The 19,091-nt window shown below is 45.4% G+C and overlaps 1 protein-coding gene across 4 annotated transcripts in view; it reads right to left on the bottom strand.

Moving 5' to 3' along the window:
• The window catches only part of VEZT (vezatin, adherens junctions transmembrane protein), a 72,728-nt gene that overhangs the window by 45,757 nt on the left and 7,880 nt on the right, over window positions 1-19,091 (bottom strand). For all 4 annotated transcript variants that reach the window (XM_075600398.1, XM_075600397.1, XM_075600400.1 and 1 more), the window contains exon 2: window positions 7,559-7,693. In XM_075600398.1, the coding sequence (XP_075456513.1) occupies window positions 7,559-7,693 (135 nt within the window). The remainder of the gene's footprint in view (window positions 1-7,558; window positions 7,694-19,091) is intronic.

Genomic DNA, 19,091 nt, shown 5'->3' on the forward strand with positions numbered 1-19,091 from the left:
TGCAGATGGTAGAGTGAGGCTAAAAGTTAGGAGGTGTTGATCAGAGAGAGGGAATGGAATGTTAGAGGAGTTCTAGACTGAGCTGAAGCAGGAGAAAAACAGGTCAAGGGAGTGGCCATTGCAGCGAGTAGGAGACTTGGTCCATTGGAAGAGACTGTAGGAGGAAGTTAAGGGAATTGGAAGGCTGAATGAGCATTGGAATGGTCAAAAGGTATGTTAAAGTCGCCAAGGATAACAGTAGTAGGTGTGTCAAAAGAGAGGAAGTGAGAAAGCCAGGAAGCAAATTTATCAAGAAACAGAGGTTGGTCCGTGGGGAAGAGGAAAAAGACGACAGCAACACAGAGGAAGTGGCGAGAAGAGAGACGCACAGCGTGAACTTCAAAGGACGAGAAAGAGAGGGCGGAAAAGGGGTGATGTGAAAAGTGCAGCGTGGGGTAAGTAGGATACCTACTACGGCGCCCTGTCTGCACTCAAGTCTGGGGGTGTAGCTAAGGAAAAGAGCACCATAAAAGGAGAGCAGGAGGGGAGCCGGTGTCTAAGGCTGCGATCATAGTGAAGGCGTACGACAGAGCGCAAGGAGTCGCACGCAACTGTCCCAAAACGATCCATGGACTTTGATGGGGAGGCATGGCCGTGACGTCTCCAGGCTGGTTCGCCCTCATTGGCTGAAACCCTCACGTGACCCGAAAAAACAAAATAATTTGTCTCTTCAAAATTCTGCCGCACGGTCACACTTCCTCGCGCACACTATGGCCGGCCTGATGGAGGTACTGTATTTTGTTAGCGCCGTTGTGCGCTCTATGGCCGCAGCCCATGGGGGTGAGCCAGGTGTCTGCAAAGGCTATGCTGTTGAGAGGGTTGGAAATGAATGTTATGGATTGTTGCGAGTTTATTGCAGACACATTGTGGATTCCAAAGGGCACATGAAAAGGAAGGGCAACGGAGAGGTGAGATGGGGATGACGCTGGAGTGATTGGCAGTGCTTGGAGAAAGGGAGGCTTTGAGGTAGGGTGTGGGACATGAAAAGATAGGGCCGGGATTTGGGGACCTGTCACCACCGAGTAGAATTAATAAGGAGAGGATGAGAGAGTAGGAGGGGGAGTGGCTGATATGAGAACAGATGGAGTTGGCTGAAAAATGAGGAAGATGTCAATAGGAAACGTATGAAGGAAGGCTTAGGGGAGAAAGGGTGGGAGCTAGGGATACAGGCAAAAGTACAAGTGATAGAGCCGAGTTAAATAAGGGAGAGCAGAGTAACAACTGTCCGAAGCCGAGAGGGGGCTGAAGTAATTACTTAACATGAAGTTGAATTGTTTCCAGCTCTGGGTGTTGGCAGGTGCAGTGCATAAACAGCCGCAAACAGCAACAGTCCTCTGGCCACCGCCTTTGGGGCGATGCAGGTGTCGGCTAAAGAGGTTCTAAACTAATTCAGCTGTGCTATGCAAGCCCTCTAGTCCAGAGCATTACAACTGCACGAGGCGGGGGTGACACAACACAGCACGCAATCCCAGATGTTAACCCTTAGCATGCCATTTCTGTGCAGAGGGGAGCAGCTCTTGGGAAACAATTTCAGACATCTGCCTTGGAGGCGAGCAGATATAGACTGCAGAGCTGTTAGCACGTTTACATTATTTTAAAGGAAGATAATGCGATTGTTAAATTGTTTACAAAAGATTCTTTGGGTGGCTACCGGTGGGATTGCAACGCTAAACTAATTATGCCTCTGGAGCAGACGGTGAAGTAACTGGTTTCAGTCGCTGGGTGCGTTGCTACGAACTCCGATGTCCACTGTGTGATGATGAGCCTGATACATAGCATCCTGTCTGTGTTATGTTCTGGACGGACGAGGTCCAGCCAGCGACTGTTGCTTTGGATGCCATTGGGTGTCCGAGGATGTTGATAGTGCTAAGAAGTTGGGTGCCTTTTGGGCCACCGTAGTTGGGATCAGCCATTTTGTAAAGTGAGAAATGTACCAAGATATTTTGTAATGCTTCATGTTGGACCACTGCAGACCAGAAGTTACGCAATTTTTTGTGCCAAAAGTTGCCTGTTACCTATACTATAAGAAGGAAGTGTATGTTTCATTTTGGTAGGATCTTGACAAAAGGACCCAAAATGTCACCCATTTTTACATGTTTTATATCGGATGGAATAAATGTATTACTTTTTCACTGACAATTTGGTGAGTGCTGTGGATCATTTTTTTCCGTGTAAACCAATTATGCTGCTATAACTAAATAAGCAAAAACATCCAAAGTGAAAGACTCTAGATCTACAAGAACAATATCCCTGCATGCACACCAGTTTACAAACGGTCTAATCACAAAAGAGAGAGAATTAGGTAAAGATTGTGTAAACACACCAAAACATTTCGTTAGCTTTAGTGATATTGAAAGCTTTAAAAAAAAAAAAAAACATTATTGCAAAATAATACTTTAAATAATACTTTTTTTGTCCGATTTGTGTCAGTATATAGGCTAAAGTTCTGCTGATCAACAAAAGTCTAATGATTTTAGAAATCTATACTATAATTCTAAGTTGGATTCCATCTGTTTGTTTGTTTGTATGTCAGAAGCATCGAAATCTCACAAACGGCACCACGTAGCACCACGAAACTTTCACTGTACATTCTGCTGCGGATTTGTAGGTCAACGCAACTATTTTGAGCTTCCAATGTGACTCACCTCCCAAATTATGGACATTCTAATTTCCACTCGGCTGTACAGCAACAATGTTAGAGCAGGAGCAGGGGGCGTGGCTACTAAGGGAGGGGAGTGTTTGAGATGCAGGGAGGGAGAGTGATGCGAGATGCGGGGGGGGGGGGAGAGTGACGTGAGATGCGGGGGGGGGAGAGAGTGACGTGAGATGCAGGGGGGGAGAGTGATGTGAGATGCAGGGGGGAGAGTGATGTGAGATGCAGGGGGGGAGAGTGATGTGAGATGCAGGGGGGGGGAGTGATGTGAGATGCAGAGGGGGGAGAGTGATGTGAGATGCAGAGGGGGGAGAGTGATGTGAGATGCAGAGGGGGGAGAGTGATGTGAGATGCAGAGGGGGGGGGGAGTGATGTGAGATGCAGGGGGGAGAGTGATGTGAGATGCATGGGGAGGGGAGAGTGATGTGAGATGCAGGTGGGGGGGAGAGTGATGCGAGATGCAGGGGGGGGGAGAGTGATGCGAGATGCAGGGGGGGAGAGTGATGCGAGATGCAGGGGGGGAGAGTGATGCGAGATGCAGGGGGGAAGAGTGATGTGAGATGCAGGGGAGAAGAGTGATGTGAGATGCAGGGGAGGGGAGAGTGATGTGAGATGCAGGGGGGGGGGAGACTGATGTGAGATGCAGGGGAGGGGAGAGTGATGTGAGATGCAGGGGGGGGAGAGTGATGTGAGATGCAGAGGGGGGAGAGTGATGTCAGATGCAGAGGGGGGGGGTGATGTGAGATGCATGGGGAGGGGAGTGATGTGAGATGCAGGTGGGGGGGAGAGTGATGCGAGATGCAGGGGGGGAGAGTGATGCGAGATGCAGGGGGGGAGAGTGATGCGAGATGCAGGGGGGGAGAGTGATGTGAGATGCAGGGGAGGGGAGAGTGATGTGAGATGCAGGGGAGGGGAGAGTGATGTGAGATGCAGGGGAGGGGAGAGTGATGTGAGATGCAGGGGAGGGGAGAGTGATGTGAGATGCAGGGGAGGGGAGAGTGATGTGAGATGCAGGGGGGGAGAGTGATGTGAGATGCAGAGGGGGAGAGTGATGTGAGATGCGGGGGGGGGGCAGAGTGATGCGAGATGCAGGGGGGGAGTGATGGGGGGGGGGGGGGAAATGGAGCTGTGCACGGGGGAGAGAAGTGAAGACAGAGGGGGAGCAGGAAAATTAAATCGCGGGCAACGCCGGGTATATCAGCTAGTGTAGGCATAAAAAAGGATCAATGTTCAGTCTGCAGATTTCATCACAAGTACCGCCTAAATGCCTTTGAATTGTTGTATAACGGTTATAATTCTATAGGAAACACATGAGAAAAAATACCAGTACCAACAAAAATCATCATGTATTTCCATAAACATCATGTTCTAACAGAGAAGGTGGTTTAAATTGTTGAAATGATGACAGGCAGAAAAGCAGTAACAGACATAACATGAAACCACAGGGCTGTACATTGATTATTGTATGTGTGGCTCTCTGTTCATTTTGCACTCCAAATCAGGCGTTTTAGGTTACGCAGACACAAAAGCAGCATACAAATACTTTGCACGACCCACAGGTTGAAGCTTTAAACCATTGGTATTTGGCAACCAGTTTAATTATTCATACATCCTGAAGATGTTTCAGTGTCCTTGCTCACCCCGAAGTGTTTCTAGCACATTAAAAACTCACAGGTTCGGTCAGGTTCTCTGTTAACTGCAGCATGATTTTCCATGCAAATTACACAAGACACTCAAACACGGGCAGATTTGTGCTAGATAAGTTCTACGCTTCATATATTTTCCTTAAGCCACAAAAATGTCATTGCAGTACGTTTCCAATTCTTCGTTTCTTGTGCTTTACTACTTGTGCAAACACCCGTTGGCTCCTCACCCAGACTGCCATCCTCATCAGCATTCTACGGATACTCCATCACATCTCATCCAACATACAAACACGGACATTTCCGAGAATCCCTGGGTTTGTAAATCAGACACAATAAGCTTTTTGCATTGCAGTTGGATTTGTTTTTTTTTAAAGACAAATTGTACTCAACATCAACTACGGCAAGCAAGCCAAGCCAAAGGATTCATGGGGACAAAACAGCAGTCACTGCGTGGGCGTGGGAGTTTGAGAACTTTGGATGGGCTGCTGGCAGCTTCTATAACATTCCGTTTAAAAGCCGTGAAAGACTATTGTTTTGAGCAGACACGCTCAAACAACCTGTCCAGCTGATTCAGGCGAAACCAGGTGCTATGCAGTTATGTGGAACTACCCATGTTTTTAAAGGTGCACGACGTCGATCAAGTGAATCTCTTTCCACTAATGGTTCTGCTATTTACTAAAAGAAGTTACCAGGAGGTAGGAATACCACATCTTCAAGCCCAACCATTATTTATTACGTTAGATCAGCAACTCTGGATGAAAAACTCCGATGCAACTTATAAAATGTACGTTAACCATAAGTAAAAAAAATTACTATTGATTTATGTGAGATGTATTGATCCGTGTACATATGCCTTCCCTTCCTCACTGACAGAGGGTTTTTAACATTTACTCAGAAGCAGAATAACATGCTTGTGAAAAACGAGCAATATTAGAAAATAGTGGTGGTAATCATAAATAAAAACTAAATGTTTCTGTGCATTTGTTAGTAGTGCAGCCAAGACTTTGATATTAAGATATTTTTTTATTGAAGGATTTTCTTTCTTCTAACCGTCGATAGATATACAGGCATACCCCGCATTAACGTACGCAATGGGACCGGAGCATGTATGTAAAGCGAAAATGTACTTAAAGTGAAGCACTACCTTTTCCCCACTAATCGATGCATGTACTGTACTGCAATCGTCATTTACGTGCATAACTGATGTAAATAACGCATGTGTAACAGGCTCTATAGTCTCCCCGCTTGCGCACAGCTTCGGTACAGGTAGGGAGCCGGTATTGCTGTTCAGGACGTGATGACAGGCGCATGCGCGAGCTGCCGTTTGCCTATTGGGCGATATGTACTTACTCGCGAGTGTACTTAAAGTGAGTGTACTTAAAGCGGGGTATGCCTGTACGGTGTTATAATAAAGGAGAACAAATACATAAAAAAAAACATTAATGAAGGACAAATTAAATGTATACAGGCATACCCCGGTTTAAGGACACTCACTTTAAGTACACTCACGAGTAAGGACATATCGCCCAATAGGCAAACGCTAACTAACGCATGCGCCTGTCAGCATGTCCTGAACAGCAATACTGGCTCCCTACATGTACCGAAGCTGTGCGCAAGCGGGGAGACTATAGAGCCTGTTACACATGCGTTATTTACATCAGTTATGCACATATATGACGATTGCAGTACAGTACATGCATCGATAAGTGGAGAAAAGGTAGTGCTTCACTTTAAGTACATTTTCACTTAACATACAGTACATGCTCTGGACCCATTTTGTACGTTAATGCGGGGTATGCCTGTATTTGAATGCATCAGAAAAAATACTACTTAATATTACATATACCGGTATATATAACAAATTGTATAGTCAAAAATAAAACCAAAATAACATTCAGAAAATGTTATAACCGACAGATATAATTTAAGTAGACCAAGTATTAATCTACTGATTGCAAACACGATCCGAGTCATCTCCCGGGATACGCATATCCAGTCGGTCAATATTTATTAATATCTTTAGTTATATAATAATGCCATGCAGGTACATACCGTTTTATCAAATGTCATGCCTTACTTAAACCTCTAATTTGCCATAATAAAAAGAACTCAAATCCAGAAAAGGCTGTAATATCATCGCTCATTTGGGGATTTAATATCAGTGTACATTTTTCCATTTGTACCCCAATTGTTTTTTTCTCTCAGCATCTGTATCAATTCTTTCCATAGATATAACCCCTTATGTCCTGAATCTAACTGGGCGATCAGGGAAGCAAGTCTCTCAGTAGTTTTCAGTTTGTAAAGAAATACTGACGCAAGATCATTTTTTTGGCGGGTGGACTGTTGTGATATATATATTATTCATTTTTAAATTGCTTTATATTCCAAAATTGGAGTTGATTTCTCCGCGTTTCCGCCGTCATAGAAGTGGCGTCCATTACAAAGAACGTTACATTTAACGCGCAGAATCCGTAACACAAGTTTTAATGCAAGATTTAATGTCGCTCCATTGGTTTGTGAGAAATCTTGTGTTAAGACTTGCGCCAAATTATTGCAATATCACGTTTTTTTGGGGTCCGCCAACACAATTTTGCTTTATAGAATAGGCACTACATCTATAGGTATAGTCCATTATCAAACAGCAAGATTGCATTGTATATTTTACCGAATACATTATTGTATATCTCATTTTGTCAGGCGTCAATTTGCAGGCCCACTAAAAATATTTAAAAGTGTGTAGCAGCCATTAATAGTAATCAAGGTATTACATGGCTAAATGCCATCCCTTTATTATAATTCCACATTTTATAAACATTTATAGCTCAGCGAGACAGAATTTGAGTGCTGCTGCTCTAACTGTATAACATGCATACAGAACAAGGGATACTCACACGGCTTTAGAAGAGTTACGACGTGTATATAAAAGATCTGATATGAACAGTAAGCTATAAACATATAAAATACTCTTTACACAATGAAAAAGAAAGGCTGGAAAGCTTTGGTAATCATCACTGGATATTTCCTACCTACTGTTCAATTTTCTGCCAAGTTCAGCAGACACTAGCTGACATGTTTAGATTATGGAAGGAACCCTGGCAGTGTTTTGTTTTGGCATTCCTTAAACTGCAGTAATAGTCACCCTTTTCATCAAAGTCTTCACAGCTGGCGGTAGGGAGCACTAGCGCCATGTGTACAGTGCACTGAACCAGATCACGCTCACCTTTGCTGTGGCGTGAACGTCTTGTTCTGGTCGCCCACTCTCTGCCGGACACTCTTCTTCCTCCTGCGACACGACCGGACATATTTCAAAATCCGTGTGTCCCAAATCCTGCAGGTACTGGTAGAGTGGGGAATTCTGAATGGCAACGGGATAGAAGGAAATGGAATAAACACCTGTGTGCCTTGTGACTACTTTCTAAAGTACTAGCAGAATTGGACACTGACAAGCCTTCAGGAGCTAACCTCTTCATCAGGTTAGAGATAAGGTGGGTACACTAAATGTCGTCATCACTTTGTGGGAAAGATGCATACCAGAAAACCATGCTACTACATCTTAGGTTGCGATTATAGTGGTGGCGGGCATGCGAGGCCGGAATGAACAGATGGTGGCCAATGAAGGCGCACAAAGGGCGCACGACCGCAAACTACAGACTGGTGAGACAAAGTGTTGTTTTATAGCGCGACGGCCGCGTCACGTGAGTGGAGTGGTTCAGCTAATGAGGGCAAACCGCTCACGTGACGTCCCTGCCACGCCTCCCATGCGCGTTATGTCACGCGCGAGCATGCACTATAATCACTGCTTTAGAAGATGAAGGGTTGAAAGTCATAAATTGTTGCCACGGTACACTGACCGGTGTGATGAGACAGAGCCACGAAGAGCTTACAATCTAATTTGTTTTGTGTTCGGGATATAGGGACTTACCCTATCAGCACAAGTCTTACTAAGGCCATAGCGTAGGACACATTCTTCAGTTTGGGGATAAACCATCTTAAATGAACAAACCTTTTTGATTTTTGTAAAGAAAAAACATCAGGAATATCAACGTCCAAGGATTAAAACTGGTGACATTTATCTGTTCTGGGATAAAATAATAGCGCCTCAATTCTCCGCCTCACTTTTAAAGCTTTACACTCTTCTGCCTCTCACATCTCAGCCCTAATTTCTCGCTATGCAAGGATGTCTTCTTCCTTCCCACTTTGTGCCTAAAGACCTCTCCCGCCTTAAACCTTTCTGAACCGACTGCCCCAAACAACTGGAATGCCCTTCCCCTCAATATCCGACTAGCACCCTCTCTATCCACCTTTAACACCCACCTTAAAAAACACTTGCTTAACGAAGCATGAGTAGCTCCGTGGCTAATACTATACACCTCATACATAAACCATGGCCCCTTGCAGACACACTTACCAGAATGCTCTCCTACTGTCTCTGTACGTTCTTCCTACCTACCAAGGTCACAAGGAGCCGGGAATTGAACCAGGTTCCCCTGCTTCAAACTCAGTGCCAGTCAGTGTCTTTACTCACTGAGCCACTCCTTCTCCCATTTTATGAATATAATAAAGCCTTTCATAGCAGTGATTTGAAGATCAAAACAATTGTCACTTGCAATATGTTAAAATATATTTTTACTACTTTTTTGCGACAAAGAAAATATCTTTAAAAGTTATTCACAATTAGGTGAATTCTAAACAGCATAATTTGGCTGTTTATAGGCAATATTAAATACAAATTAAATATCTCTTCTCTTTTCTCTGTACACACTCTCTCTAGGTGACCTAATAACATCTTTTGGGTTTAAATATCACCTCTATGCTGAAGACACACAAATTTACTTTTCAACACCCGACCTTACACCTGCTGTACAAGTTTCTGAATGTCTCTCTGCTATATCATCCTGGATGGCCCTCCGCCGCCTTAAACTCAACATGGCTAAAACAGAGCTCCTCATACTTCCTCCTTCCACATTACTGTTGGAACTACGATCATTCACCCAGTAGCCCAAGCACGCTGCCTAGGGGTCACACTCGACTCCTCTCACATTCGCCCCTCACATTCAAAACATATCTAAAACCTGTTGCTTTTTCCTCCGCAATATAACAAAGATACGCCCTTTCCTCTGTTGCTCGACTGCTAAAACGCTGACTCAGGCCCTCATTCTCTCCCGTCTTGATTACTGTAACATCCTGCCTCTCACCAGAATCACTCTACTCTTTCCTAGATCTGTCTCAGCATCTCCCCTCATGAAATCCCTCTCCTGGCTTCCGATCAAATCCCGCATCACACACTCCATTCTTCTCCTCACTTTTAAAGCTTTACACTCTTCTGCCCCTCCTTACATCTCAGCCCTAATTTCTCGTTATGAAGACTCTTGCGTTCTTCTCAAGGATGTCTTCTTTCTACCCCCTTTGTATCTAAAGCACTCTCCCGCCTTAAACCTTTTTCACTGACTGCCCCACACCTCTGGAATGTCCCACACCTCTGGGATGCCCTTCCCCTCAGTACCCGACTAGCACCCTCTCTATCCACCTTTAAGACCCACCTTAAGACACACTTGCTTAAAGAAGCATATGAATAGCACTGTGGATATTCTGAACACGATACATAAAGCTTGGCCCCCTGCAGACGCACTTACCAGAACTCCCTCCTACGGTCTCTGTACGTTCTCCCTACCTACCAATTAGACTGTAAGCTCCTCGGGGCAGGGACTCCTCTTCCTTAATGTTACTTTTATGTCTAAAGCACTTATTCCCATGACCTGTTATTTATATTATCTGTTATTTATTTGATTACCACATGTATTACTACTGTGAAGCGCTATGTACATTAATGGCGCTATATAAATAAAGACATACAATACAAAAACCCAGGACAGATTTAATTATGCTTTATTGTTATTAGGGTTGTTTACAACAACAAAACAAAATCATTGCTACTAGAAAGTACAGTACCTAACTTTTCCAAAGGCATTCAGAAAACTATACAAAAGCAGAGTTGCTGATTTATTGAAGATTTTTTCAGCTGGTGTATTTTAATATATAATACTCTTATATTTGGATTGTAATGTGCCATTAGATGTCTTTCAGTGTTGGAAGGCGCCTTATGGAGCAGTGCTGATTAGTAAATATGAGCCCAAACCTGACACAATTGAGAGCATATCATGTTAGTGGAAGAAAAAACAGATTTACATTTATACTACAACACTGTGCATAGCCACATCATTACATTAGTGCCTCAACTGTGTGCGTGAGAAGTGCAGAGTTTCACATTGCCGAGTTCCGCATTCAGTTTCACTCAGAAAAAAGTGGCTTACAATTGAGGCGAGGTTTCTTACTGTTATTTTACAAAAATATTTCCCGACTTCCTTCCAACAAGTCTCAACTAAACCTAGGACAAACATTGTTTTTATTCTGGCTACATTACCACTCTCTAGGCCACGGTCTACTCAACAGACTTCGTGATTAAGAGTTTTAAAGAATTAAAGAACTGAAAACAGTACTATAAATTACTCAGATTGTTATCTACCTGGTGAGCTGAGCAATCTACAGGTAAGGGGTGAGGTGTTCCAAAAGGAAATGGCACAATACATACCTGTAGCTATTGACATTGCACTTACAGCTCACGGTGGAGTTTCCCTTCAGGTCACCTCTGCGTGATCATGCCATATGGCATCATGCACCGACATGAGCATAATGGTAAATGCTGCACACCACAAAAAAAAATAACAAAAAGGCGATACAATTACCGGTGCTCCCACGAATGAATGATAGCCTGCAGCATACCCAGGAACGTAGGAACCGCAGAGCACTGACGGATCTCTAATTTATTGAAGACAATAACATACGTATGTTATTGGCTTCAATAAATTAGAATTAGAAATCTGTCAGTGCTCTGCGATTCCCTCCTTCCATCATGCACCGACATGCCATCCATTTATCCGCAGGATTCACGAAGGCTGGGCCCATGGTGGGTCCGTGCGAAGGGCTTCACGCTTGGCTGCAGCTCGAGCAATGTGTGCCCTGTAGTTGGACACGACGAGGGGGGCGTGACGTCACGGAGCTGGTTCGCCCTCATTGAGCGAGCCGCTCGCGTGACCCGGCCGTCGCGCCAGGAAACAAATGTATTTGTTTCCTCGTGTGCGCCGGTGCCTCTAGTCACGCGCTCTAAAGACAGCCTCATAGAGGCACGCCAATTTGATTGCGGTGCGCGGTCGAGATCACAATGGACGCAGCCTAAGCTCTGGTAATCACAACTTGATCCAACGTTAACGGCCATTCAACTCCATGGCAGCGAACGTGTGGTGGAGCTCGGATTCCCGTATCGGAGCTTAGCGAATCTTCCTGTGCAGCTCAAGGCGTTTGCGCACAACCGGTGTAACATACTCTAATTACTGCTGCTCTGGTGACTGACATTTACCGTACGCCATCAGTTATCCTGACAGTGATTTACACCGATTCTTCTGCTGGTGCTCCACGACTATACAACCCTCTTGGCTGTTTTTCCTATTTAACTACCTTATGGTTTGTATGCAGCGTGACAGAGGCTGCAGAGATAGTCTTTATCCAGAACAGACTTTAGCTACCTTTCAGTATATGCATACAACCTGACAAGAGGCAGTACAGATTTACCCTTGGATCTCGTTCAGTGTATTTATATAGAATATTTTAGACTAGCTGAGAGACCCGGCGTTGCCCGGGATGTAAATGCGTAATAGGTAGTATTATTTATAACTCGTGGAACAATAGGTGAGTATTTGTTGTAAAGGTTTCGGGGGGGGGGAGAAAGGGGAGCGGGGGGGGAGAAAGGGGAGCGGGGGGGGAGAAAGGGGAGCGGGGGGGGAGAAAGGGGAGCGGGGGGGGGGGGGAGAAAGGGGAGCGGGGGGGGGAGAAAGGGGAGCGGGGGGGGAGAAAGGGGAGCGGGGGGGGGGAAAGGGGAGTGGGGGGGGGAGAAAGGGGAGCGGGGGGAGGGGAGAAAGGGGGGGGAGGGGAGAAAGGGGAGCGGGGGGAGGGGAGAAAGGGGAGCGGGGGGAGGGGAGAAAGGGGAGCGGGGGCTGGGGGGAGAAAGGGGAGCGGGGGGGGGGGGAGAAAGGGGAGCGGGGGGGGGGAGAAAGGGGAGCGGGGGGGGTAGAAAGGGGAGCGGGGGGGGGGAGAAAGGGGGGGAGAAAGGGGAGCGGGGGGGGAGAAAGGGGAGCGGGGGGGGGAGAAAGGGGAGCGGGGGGGGGGGGAGAAAGGGGAGCGGGGGGGGAGAAAGGGGAGCGGGGGGGGAAAGGGGAGCGGGGGGGGAAGGGGAGTTGGGGGGGGATAGGGGAGTGGGGGGGGGTGGAGAGCAGTGGGCATATGTATTGTCATAATTTATGTATGGGCATTTCCCCCCCTCCTCCGTGCGTCCATCCCCCTGCTGGTTCGGCTGGTGGCCCCCCCCTGTTCCCTGTGACTCGCGCTCCCGCCCCCCCCCCGGCGCCCGCTCGATGTGGCGTCTGGCTGAGCGCCGGTAGGAAGCGCCCTGTGTGTGTGGGCCTGAGGCTGAGGCGGGACGCGCAGTGGGCCTGAGGCTGAGGCGGCATGCGCAGTGGGCCTGAGGCTGAGGCGGGACGCGCAGTGACTTACCTGAGCGGGTGGTAGCGCCGGGGAGGTAAGGGAGCGGCTGGGGTAGGAGGGCCGCGCTTCCCGTCCGGAGCCAGTGCAGGACGGCGCACGTGAGGGGGAGGGAGGGGGGCGGACAGAGGGTGTGTGTGTGTGTGTATAGAGCTGCTGTGTTGTGTGTGTGTGTGTGTGTGTGTGTGTATAGAGCTGCTGTGTTGTGTGTGTGTGTGTGTGTGTATAGAGCTGCTGTGTTGTGTGTGTGTGTAGAGCTGCTGTGTTGTGTGTGTGTGTGTGTGTGTATAGAGCTGCTGTGTTGTGTGTGTGTGTGTGTGTGTGTGTATAGAGCTGCTGTGTTGTGTGTGTGTGTGTGTGTGTGTGTGTGGGCCGTCACTCCGCCTCAGGCCAATGAGAGGTGTGCGGGGGCGGGCGACCCAAGGGACCAATGAGATTTCCCCTAGGGACACCGGACATCCAGGCAGGCAAACATACAGTGCTTTCACTAATATAGTATAAGATATAATCCGTTTAATTATTCAATGTCCCCACATTATTTTATTTGTTACTAATAAAGATGAATTTGACGTTCTAACCATACTACTCTTCAGCTACCATTAGGGCGGGGGGCGCAAACCGTTTCGCCTGCGCCCCCCTGCTCGCGCCCCCGCCCCCCTTACCTTGTCTCCAGTCCTCAAGGGCCACCCACTGGACAGGTTTTAAGGATATCCCTGCGTCAGCACAGGTGGCTCAATGGGATATCCTGGACTGTTGGTGGCCCTTGAGAACTGGAGGTGCCCAGCCCTGGGTTAACCCCTTACCCACTCCCACGTCGAGAAATAGGAGAAATGAAGGTGCTTTATTTATTGTACAATGTAATTTACGCATTTAACTTTACATTGACCCTGATTTATTTGTAACATTATGGAGAGAGAAAAAAATTGATTGAAGCCGTTAGTGTCGTCTCTTCTACGGGATAGTTATCCCAATGCATTTCTTTATACTGGTAATAGGAAATTGTATGCTATTGCCAAGCCCTACTGTGAAAGTTAGAAAATCCTCCTCCCTTCACCCTTCCAACAGAGGTGGATTAATGGTGGAGCAAGCACTAAACTCACAAGCACTGGAGCCACGGTTGAAAAACTCTCCCTTAACATTCTGTATTCTACATTCAGCAGTCCGCCCTTTGTTACTCCCCTCTACTTTCAGATGAAGTTACTAGCAAATTTAAAATAGGGGCTAAGTCTCAGGCCAATAAGAAATCTCAACATCCTCGGTTCTGGCTTCCTATTGGACGTTTATTTAAGCCCCCTTTAAACAGGAAGTAATACTAGCAACCTCGCTGATGAGTGTCTCAGGAACCAGGGGTCCACGCATCTTAAAATAGGGCGGTCCAGCTTCGGTGGATCCCCCAGTTCCAACCCTGTAAATAACATAAGGGGAGGTGTAGTTACTGTAGGGAAGATTACTGCTTTGAGATGGTTTACATTTCTTTAAAGGAAGCAAATTACATTTGTAAGGTATTTTCAAAGTGTTGTTATCATGAGCCAACAGTGACGGCCCCTCACTTAATTATCATAATGGATTTGTATTATGAGGTGAGCCACTTTTCCCCTTCTGCCCAGACCTATATTCAACCCTGCACTCTATTCCCTAGCAATAAATTCACAGTGAAATAGTTCACATATGCAAGTCAAACGGCTAGAACGTATTTGTCAAACGGCTGGCTGCCAATTACCTGCCGCAGCAAATCCAAAGAACACATCTAACAGTTTCAATATAAAACTACCACGATCGGGGGTAAATGTCTACCACATGCGGAAACCATCTCACAGCAAAATGTAATGAAAGCATTACGGATTCCAATGCTCTTATACTCCAGTATCGAATACCTGCGTATCCGGCACAAAATAACATTTTACACATCTTTCCTGGCGCAAAAAAAGAAACGACATTATTAGGGCCTCAATCCCTTTCCTACAGACTAGGACAGAAAGGAGGCGTTATAAACACCGGAAAGTACTAAAGTAAGAACAGAAAGGAGGGGCTATTTCTGAAACCAGTGCCCTTTTCTAAATGGTGACCTTTCTTAACACGAGGGGATTTAGGACAGCGGAGAAACATGCTCTCAGATGCCGTTATGTCAGCGGTGAAGATCTCCTGAGAGGACGCCTGGGTGCTTAGACAGCAGTTGTCCTACACAAGACACCTCGCAGTTTAAACCGTGTAAAAAATAAGCAAATAAGTAATAAGTTTAATAACAAAGCACCAAAAGTCATGTTTGTGTGTCAGGGCCCCAGATGTAGTTTTTCTTTAATGCATTTCTTACGTTAATGTTTTTGTCTTCAATAGATATAGTTTTCAGATACCTTATTACACCATTTGGAAGATATGCAGCCAACGGGTACATTTTCTTACCTTATTTTTGTGTGTTCAAGTACACCACCTGTTTGGGCTATAAGAGGGGTGTAAATGTGGGGTAGGGCTGGAGCTAAACTGGTGAATTTGCCATTATATAATTATACTCAAAATGAAGATAAGGAACATAAGAACTGTGTGATGTATGTAGGCCTATATGGATTGAATCCACCTTACATTACGTATCTGCCAGGGCAGCAAAAAGGTACCACCTAGAAGGGCCAACCACGTGACCCGGAATCCTGTTTATACAGGTCAGGAGAATGATGTATTCTCGCCTAATCCTCTCAACAGCTGTCTAAACATCCACCATCGCTAGCATTATGCATATTACAAATCTTCCTGGATCACTACATTTCACCTGTCAATGGTCCTTGAAAACCAAACACTTATTGTGCCAACTTGTCTACACAACCAAACTATGGAGAAAAGAAATCAATAAAGATTTTGCTAAATCGCACCAGATCTTGCAAGTGAAAAGGAAAGGGACAATCAATACATATTCAAGGCCCCTGTTCCTCTATATATACACACCAAATCTGATATATTCTACATGGGACAGCACACAGCACACTGCACACAGCACACTGCACACAGTCAAATATTTGCAATGTTGGTTTCCTAATTTAAGATACTTTTAATAGATTCTCAAATCTAAACCAAAACACCTAGTTGCAAAAAGTATATTAAACTGTACAACATCTGCTGCTTTGTTATGGGCTACTTAACTCTTTGGCTTCCAGACAGGCCTGTAATACTACAACAAAATGCATTGCAGCCTCATCTGTCCAGTCAAATAACTGCTGTATCATGAGCTCATTTAGACACGAATCATTAACCCGATAGTGGAGTTATTTGGCACATTGAGGAAAATTCAAAACAGCATCCCTGTTTAAAAGGGCCCATAAAAACTGCTTTAAAATCTTACAATGAATTCCCAATTACATATGCGTTAACTATAAATAGATTGGAGCGTAAAAGCCTATTTGTAAGCAGAATGATTGGTCTAGCGCTGTGTTTTTTCAACTAGGATTTCCCGGATCTTCCTAAAGGGTTCCCTGCAATTTTCAGGTCATTTGAAATATTGTAACAAATACAGAAGAATTTACAATGCACCTGATCCCAGACATGCTATTAGAGAGGGTTGGGGTTCCTTACAATGCTTCTAATCTCAGACTCGCTATTAGAGAATGTTGGGGTTCCTTACAATGCATCTGATCTCCGACGCGCTATTCGAGAGGGTTGGGGTTCCTCAGAATTTCACAATATAATTATAGGGTTCCTTTACCAGAAAAATAGAGGTTGAAAAACAAGTTACTCAGACATTGGACAAGTGCAAACCAAGCTATATGCCACATTAAACTGGTTAATCGCCTCACCTTACACACACAAAAATTAACATGGACGGCTAATTCTCAGGTTAAATGTATCCACTGAGCTGGTATTCTACATTAGCACAAACCCCTCCGGCATTGAACACATAATAACCTCAGCTGATATGACATGGATCTAATTGCATTCTCTTCACAGGTATGTTCCTGATGTTGAAACCCTGTGTATAAGACTGAATCTGGCCTTGTTGAATTGATATATAAGTTAGTATGTTTGAATGTAAAAAGTATTTTTTTTTTTTTTCCCTCTTAACTCTGTGCTGTTAATTGAACAAATGGAACAAGGTGACTGATTGGGGAGGGGGAGGGTCATGTGACCTTTTTTTGTGTATAATACTAACAGTTCAGCTGCATTGGGCAGGAACTGCATTAGGCAGTGAGGCATTTAAAGTGAGGTTTTTAAGTGATACAGTTAGACTACAGTTAGACTAGAGGTGACTGGGGACTGCTTCTTTCTGCAAACTCTTTAACTCAAGACAACAAATGGTAAGCTATTCAGATCACACTATGATCCCATGCTTGTTAGCCTGCATAGTTTAACCCCCCACCCCTTTACAACTTCTTTCACTGCAGCCTCTCCCAAAACTGACTGCACAAAACACTGAAACCCTGACTTGACCCTAGCATTGCAATGCAGCAAAACACATGACAAGGTACAGGTTCACCCCTGCTGTTTAGTCTGCACACACTCACTCTGCTCATAACAGCTCCATGCAACACTGCCTACCTCTGGCATCATGAACCTGCTATGTCTTCTAATTTTTTTCTTTCTCCTGGCCTCATGGAGATGTTACTCCCTCTATCCACTACAAACTCCTCCATCCTGGCCCGCACCCAACATCACCATACACCCTGGACTACTCAAAAGCCTTGCACTATCTACTGAATGTTGGTGGAGAACTCTAAAAACCAGCACACCAACCACTGCTCACTCTAATGGAAAACACCACAAATTTACAACTTGTAAACAACTACCCAAATTTCTACTCATACTATTACTCTCTCTAGCAGGTGATGTTGAAACTAACCCAGGTCCTCCCATTTCAGCTCTGTCCCATGCCCCTGAGAATTCCACCTTTAAATTCCAAAAAGGGCTATCTGTCGCCCATATAAACATCCGGAGCCTGCTGCCCAAACTAGACGAACTAAGGGCATGGTGCCTTATGCATAAACCCAAAGCCATCGTTCTTACAGAAACATGGCTATCCTCTAAAACCCCTGATGCAAATATCGCCATTCAGGGATACTCCATTTTTAGGAGAGATAGGTCAAAGAGAGGAGGAGGGGTGTTATTTTATATTGCAGACACCTTACAATTTACACTGCTACATTGCCCACCAAGTCCACCCTCTTTTGAAACTCTAGTTGGCAAAATCTGCCTCCCCTTTTCTAAGCCCATCTTGCTTGCTGGCATCTACCGCCCCCCTAAAGCCCCTCTACAATCCTTGACTGATATCACCCAATTTCTTGCCTCCATTTCCTCTCTGAATGAGAAGAGTGAGCTGCTAGTTCTTGGGGATTTCAACTTCAATTGGCTTGACCCTAAAAACCACAAAATCCAGATACAACTCAAGTCACTTAACCTATCGCAACTCATTTCCCAACCCACACGAATAAACCTGAAGTCGCATAACCATTCCTTGCTAGACTGGATTCTCTCCTCAAACCCCAGCAGAATCCAATCCTCTGGCATCCTTCCTGACATTTTCAGTGACCATGCAATAGTGTACTGTGTAAGGAAAATTAAACCGCCCCATTCAAGCCCCAAAGTTCTCCTCACTAGAACATTTAAAAACTTTAACCCACAACAGTTTCTGGATGACCTTACCAACTGCCCATGGCACAGAATCGATTTAATCCCCGACCCTGACTCTGCGCTCGACTATTTCCAATCCGAGTTCTTAAAACTCTGCGATACCCATGCTCCACTACGCAAAATAAGGGTACGGGGGGCCCACCTTCCATGGGTTACACCTGACCTTATAGCACTCTACCAGTTCAGGGATGCCTTGTGGAAAAGCTACAAAGTAACTGGCACTACCAAGGATCTCAATCACTACAGATGCCTGCGGAACGTGTGCACAAGGCAAACAAGGCATGCAAAAGCACAATATTACTCTGACAATCTCCTCCAGAATACATCAAACCCAGCTAATTTCTGGAAGGTTATCAACAATATATTCCAGCCTCCTAACCATCAACAACCAAGTAATATCACTAAGGGGGATATTACTCTGACAAACCCCACTGACATTGCAAATGCATTCAATGATTACTTTGTGGGGTGTGCCACTAACTTATTAGCGAAACGCAGCACAAACCCCAAACCTGAATCTCATCTTGGGAGTACCCCTATAGTCCCACCCCCTC

Source organism: Ascaphus truei, chromosome 5 (assembly GCF_040206685.1).
Source record: "Ascaphus truei isolate aAscTru1 chromosome 5, aAscTru1.hap1, whole genome shotgun sequence".
NCBI classification, from domain to species: domain Eukaryota; kingdom Metazoa; phylum Chordata; class Amphibia; order Anura; family Ascaphidae; genus Ascaphus; species Ascaphus truei.